The sequence below is a fragment of the Gavialis gangeticus genome, unplaced genomic scaffold (genome assembly GCF_001723915.1).
Source record: "Gavialis gangeticus isolate Ggan-Ray unplaced genomic scaffold, GavGan_comp1, whole genome shotgun sequence".
NCBI lineage: Eukaryota > Metazoa > Chordata > Crocodylia > Gavialidae > Gavialis > Gavialis gangeticus.
In genome coordinates, this window is record NW_017728998.1 from 36,335,171 (window position 1) to 36,340,583 (window position 5,413).

At 46.3% G+C, this 5,413-nt stretch overlaps 1 protein-coding gene across 3 annotated transcripts in view; it reads right to left on the reverse strand.

Annotated features, from left to right (window-relative positions):
- The window catches only part of RPGRIP1L (RPGRIP1 like), a 168,417-nt gene that overhangs the window by 161,790 nt on the left and 1,214 nt on the right, over window positions 1-5,413 (reverse strand). For all 3 annotated transcript variants that reach the window (XM_019505718.1, XM_019505720.1, XM_019505719.1), the window contains exon 2: window positions 2,770-2,914. In XM_019505718.1, coding sequence (XP_019361263.1) covers window positions 2,770-2,914 — 145 coding nt within the window. The remainder of the gene's footprint in view (window positions 1-2,769; window positions 2,915-5,413) is intronic.

Genomic DNA, 5,413 nt, shown 5'->3' on the forward strand with positions numbered 1-5,413 from the left:
GGCGCGGGGTGAGGGGGTGGGATGCAGGCACGGCTCACTCCAGGCAGAAGGGTGCAAGCGGCAGCACGGCATAGCCTCCACTCCCAGCGCTGCTGTGCCGACATCCTGGGCCTGGCCATGCCAACTGGCAAGCGTTGGCAATGCCAATTTTCCTGTGTGGGCTGGCAAGCGGCAGCAGGGCAAAGTCCCCATTCTGAGTGCTGATGAGGGTGCAGCAGCACTGGGAGCAGGAGCTATGCCTTGCTCCTGTTTGTCCACCACAGTGGTGGTGGGGAGAGGGAGGAGATGCAGGTGCAGCTCACTCTGGGCCTAAGAGGGCAAGCAGCAACAGGGCATAGCCCCAGCATCAGCGCTCTGAGCAGAGGCTTTGCCCTGCCACCCTCGGAGTGGAGGCTTTGCCCTGCCACCACTTGCCCAGCCAGTGTGGGATGTGGGTGTGGCAGCACTGGGAGTGAGGGCTATGCCCTCTGCCGCTTGCCCCCTTCCATCCGCAGGGAGCTGTGTCTGCATCCTGCCCCATGCCCTGCTCCGGGTGGGTAAGTGGCAGCAGGGCAGAGTCCCCACTCCCAGTGCTGCTGAGTCTGCATCCCGCTCCCCTCCCCGAATAACACTCCCGCTGGCCTGGCTGGGCAGCTTGTCCCAGCCCCAGCCCCAGCCCCAGCCCCAATCCCTCCCTCCCTCCTCCAACCCCAACCAACTTACTAGTTGGAGGCAGCTATGTCAGCTGCCTGTTTAGTCTATGGCTGAATTTCCTAAGTGGCACCAAATCTTTTGGATCTGATTCAGCCAAATTGATTTGGGACAGTGATTTGAATCTCCAGACTGAATCACTGTTATCTGAATCAGCTGAATCCGAATCCGAAGCAAATACTTGCTATTTCACACAGGTCTATTAATTAGTTTAGTCTGTGCTAATAGCACTGCATGTGTAGACACCAAGACATTTACTACAGAGCTAATTAAACAACTCTGCAGTAAATGTCTTGTGTACTCATGCCTGCATTAATTAATAATGTTGAATAAAGTTAGAGAGAGAGTGTGTGTGTGTGTGTGTGTGTGTGTGTGCGCGCGCGCATGCTGATGACGATGAAAGCTTGGCAAGACCTACAAATGAAATTTAAATGACCAAATCAAAATAACAGTGCATCTTGCACAGGAATGCAGGATTGTGACTGGGACTTTGCGAAATGAAGCCCAATTGATTTCGTCTCCTGTGCTAATTGCAAATATACCCAATGTTTTATTATGCTAAACCATTCATAAATAACTGCATCTCCTTATAGGACTGTATCCCCCCTTGTTGACACATCTTCTCTTGATCAAAGTATATTTCTCAGAACAGGCATTCAATGTCTATTTGGAGTTTTACAAACGTCTCCATAGACCATCACCGGTTTAGAATATTTTGGGTTCTGCCCCACTGTTAAAACAACTATCCCAAACAGTGTCCTGTAAGCAGTGCCTCAAGGTATCCCATTCAGTCAATCAAGACCCATCCTCTATGAGTGAAGCGTAACCTCTGGACTGATCAAAAACAAGTTTTACAACTGGGTGATCCAAAACAGGATCTGAGCAGTTAGCAATTGTAATATGATGGTCCCTCCCTACCTGTTCACACTTTAATCAACCAACTATCAAGGAGGAATGCTTTGAAGCTATACAACTAAAGAGTGTAAGAACAAAACCAGAGTTGGTGGCAAGATGTGTACTCCAGGAGGGAGAAAGAAATCACTGTAACATTGTAACCTGCACCTAACTGATCATTCTCAGTGACGGATCCACACCCGGTAAAGGCTGCAAAGACAGAAACCACTTCTTGCTTGCATTAGTGAGAGACACTATTGCAGCTAACGTATACTAGGATTTTTGATAGCTCATTTACTGAATATTGAGAAGGAGCCTGTTTCTGTCATTTAGTTTTACAGCTCATTTGTGATAGTTATTAAGGGCTTTCTGTCATTAATTGAATGAGGTGTCAGCTCAGTCCTTAACTGAACTATGTTTGAATCCTGTTTTTGACTGCAACACACACATATATACACACACATGGATAGATTCATCCTAGATTTACCCATTTCTTTTTTTCTTATAAGCTACCTGGGTCTACTTTTTTCCCCATTTCTTCTCTCCTTCTGCCAGCATTCTCTTTTTTTCCTCCTTCATGATTTTACCTTCCATCACTTTTTCACTGATTAGAGATCAGTATTTACCTAGTAACTTCTAATACCTGCCATCACAACAGCATGGGGAATCTTTATTCTTTTCTACATCTCTTATTTTACCAAACTTAGCTTTGGTCCGACTATGAGAAGGTTGTACTGGCTTCTGTTCACTCTTCCCACTAACAATGCATGTGTTGATTGTTTCTTTTCAGTCCCTCCCTTCCTTAATTTCCCTTACCCTCCCTCTTACCCCTTTTGGATTTTTCACTTCTGCTGTGTCAGAATTCCAGTAGTACTGAAAGTCTTTTTCCTATACCAGCAGGAGATCTCTATATAGCTGGGAACTAAGTGTCACTCAAGAACTTTGCTTGCTGCTTTCAGGAACCATGTACTGTTTTTAAGTGGAAAAAAGCTGAGTAGAGCAAGTTGAGAACACTGGATACATATAGCACAGATGTGCCTATAAGTGTCCTATGGGAAATGTTAGAAGAACTAAGGCATCCACTTTAAAAAGGTCTTTTTACACAACTTTAACTCAATGATAATTAAGGCTTCAAAAGCATAATCACTCAATGTGATTTTGGCTTAAAAGAATAACATTTCAAACCTTTTAATTTTATCCTCTTGCTTTCGTGCATGTTGTTTAAGTAAAATGTTTTCATCATGTAACCGCAGGAATCGGTCTTCCAGCTCCTCACGACTGACCCGAGATACAGCCTGCCGAGCCTTTACGTTCTGTGCAGCTGATGAGTCTAACAAAGAAAAACAAGCCACACTAAACACTTGAAGACACATGGCTATCTTGAAATCTAAGATAATTTAAAAACAAGTTTGATGTAGTTTTGGATTCTTTATCTAACGGTGTACATCTGCTAATTTTTACGCTTTTTATAACATGTTTAATGTTCATAGGTTCATAGATGTAGGGTCAGAAGCGACCTGATCGGATCATCAAGTCCGACCCCCTGCCCTGGGCAGAAATGAATACTGGGCTCATTTGACCCCTGGTAAGTTTAAGCTCATATGACCCCAGCTAGGTAATTATCAAACCTCCTTTTAAAGACCCCTATGGTAGAAGTCAGCACCACTTCCCTTGGAAGCTAGTTCCAGATCCTGGCTGCCCTGACTGTGAAGTAGTGCCTCCTGACTTGTGGCCGTTATTCCTTGTTACTCCAGGAGGTGCTCGGGGGAACAGAGTCCCACCCATTTCCCTCTGGTCCCCCCCTGGTAAGTTTATAGACAGCCACCAGATCCCCTCTCAGCCTTCTCTTATGAAGGCTGAACAGGTTCAAGTCCCGTAGCCTCTCCTTGTAGGGTCTGCCCTGGTACCCCCTGATCATGTGAGTGGCCCTTCTCAGCTCGATGCTGTCCACATCCCTCCGGCAGCGCGGTGCCCACAACTGCATGCAGTACTCTAACTGTGGCCTGACTAGTGTCGCATAGAGGGGGAGGATCACCTCCTTGGACCTGCTCATGATGCATCTGTGGATACATGACAAGGTAAGGTTACGGCATCCTCACATTGGTGGGCCATGTTCATTTTAGAATCAGTAATGACTCCAAGATCTCTTTCTGCCACTGTGCTTTCGAGAAGGGAATTCCCCACCCTATAGGTATGCTCCTGGTTCTTTCTGCCCAAGTACAGTACTTTGCACTTGTCAGTGTTGAATCCCATCCTATTTACATTCACCCACCCCTGTAACCTGTCCAGATCCAGGTGTATCCTGTCTCTCCCTTCTAGCATGCCCACCTCGCCCCAAATCTTGGTGTCGTTGTAGCAAAACCCCCAGTTTTTCTTTTTTTAAATTTATTTTAAAATGCATTACCTCCCCTTCCCCAACCATTTCTGACTTTTTCTTTCCCTCTCTATTCCCTATAAATAAGTAGGATAAGCATTAACATTTTATTTTAGGTAGTTTTATTTTTCTCTCCCCTCTTTGCAAATAAATTCTCTGCTATTTTGATATCGATATCCGTTGTTTTATAAGTGATAATTATTATGTTTGTACTGCTTTTATATTGTGTGATTACTGTTTTAGGCCTATATATGTAAGTTAGCGTAAGTCATGCCAAGTTTCCATTTAATATGTCAAGCCTCCACCTTGTGTCCTCTGCCCATGCATCCCCTGTGTTGCAACTGTATGAGTCATGTACCCCTTCCATGTAAATTGGTTCCTGGATGAATAAGAGTGATTGGGAATGATTAAAATACAATGGTAGCAGGCCTCTACTGAATGGCCTGTAACGACTGAGCCATCACCTTGCATTGATTCATCCAGAAACCATGGACCTCACCCAGGAACAGAGACAAGAACCCAGCATTTGAAAGACAAAAGACCCTGAAGAACGAGCAACTCTACCATTGTACCCCACCATTACAGACACCCGAAACTGCACATCCCTGCATGGAGCACACATGCTCAGTACACCAGGGGCTGACCCTTGCCTGGGCATGCCTCCTGCTACTAAGGACATACAAGGTCTGCCCTGATAAAAAGGGGCAGTGAAGACAGATGCAGTGGGACGCCCTCTCCATCTGGACTAGCACCATGCCACATCACCTATCCACCCAGAGGCCCTGCCGGCAATCCCTCTCTGGACAACACCTACTGGACAAGGACCGCTTTCCAGCCTGGATAGGTAGCTAACACCCCCCACCCCCTCTGCAACCAAGGACTTGGGCTCTGCTTCTCTTCCCTACCTGGACTCCAACACTTCCAGAGTCTCTTTCTCCTGCTGCCATTGTGAGTGCTCATGTGTGCGAACCAATAACTTCATGGGGCTGTGTCAGTGTGTTGTCTGTTTAATAAAACTGTTATTTAGACCCCTAAATTGGGTTTTGCTTTACTATGGTTTGCCACTGCTCCAATCTCTGCTCCTTGCCCCTCTAACTTCTGTCTCATTTCTCCCTCTCCCGCTTCTGGCTCACTGCCATCTCCAACACCTGTCCTGAGCTCCTCTCTGCCTCTAAACCCCTTGGTTTCTTTGCCACTGTCTTATCCCTACTGCCTTTTCCTTTTCCCCTGAGCAACTAGGTTTCTGCCTCAGTTTTTTTTCCTGGCTGTCTCCTCCTTGCCCCCACTTATTTGCCCTCCCCCCCCATCTCAGCTGTCTGCCTCAGTTTCCAGCCCCAGTCTACCTTAAGTAAACCCAGTCCTCAGTTCCTCAGCCAGCTTCTCTGTAGTCCACCAGTTCTAATCCCAGTTCTGGCAACTTTCACTCCCTACACTTTAACTCTTTCCCACCTGAAC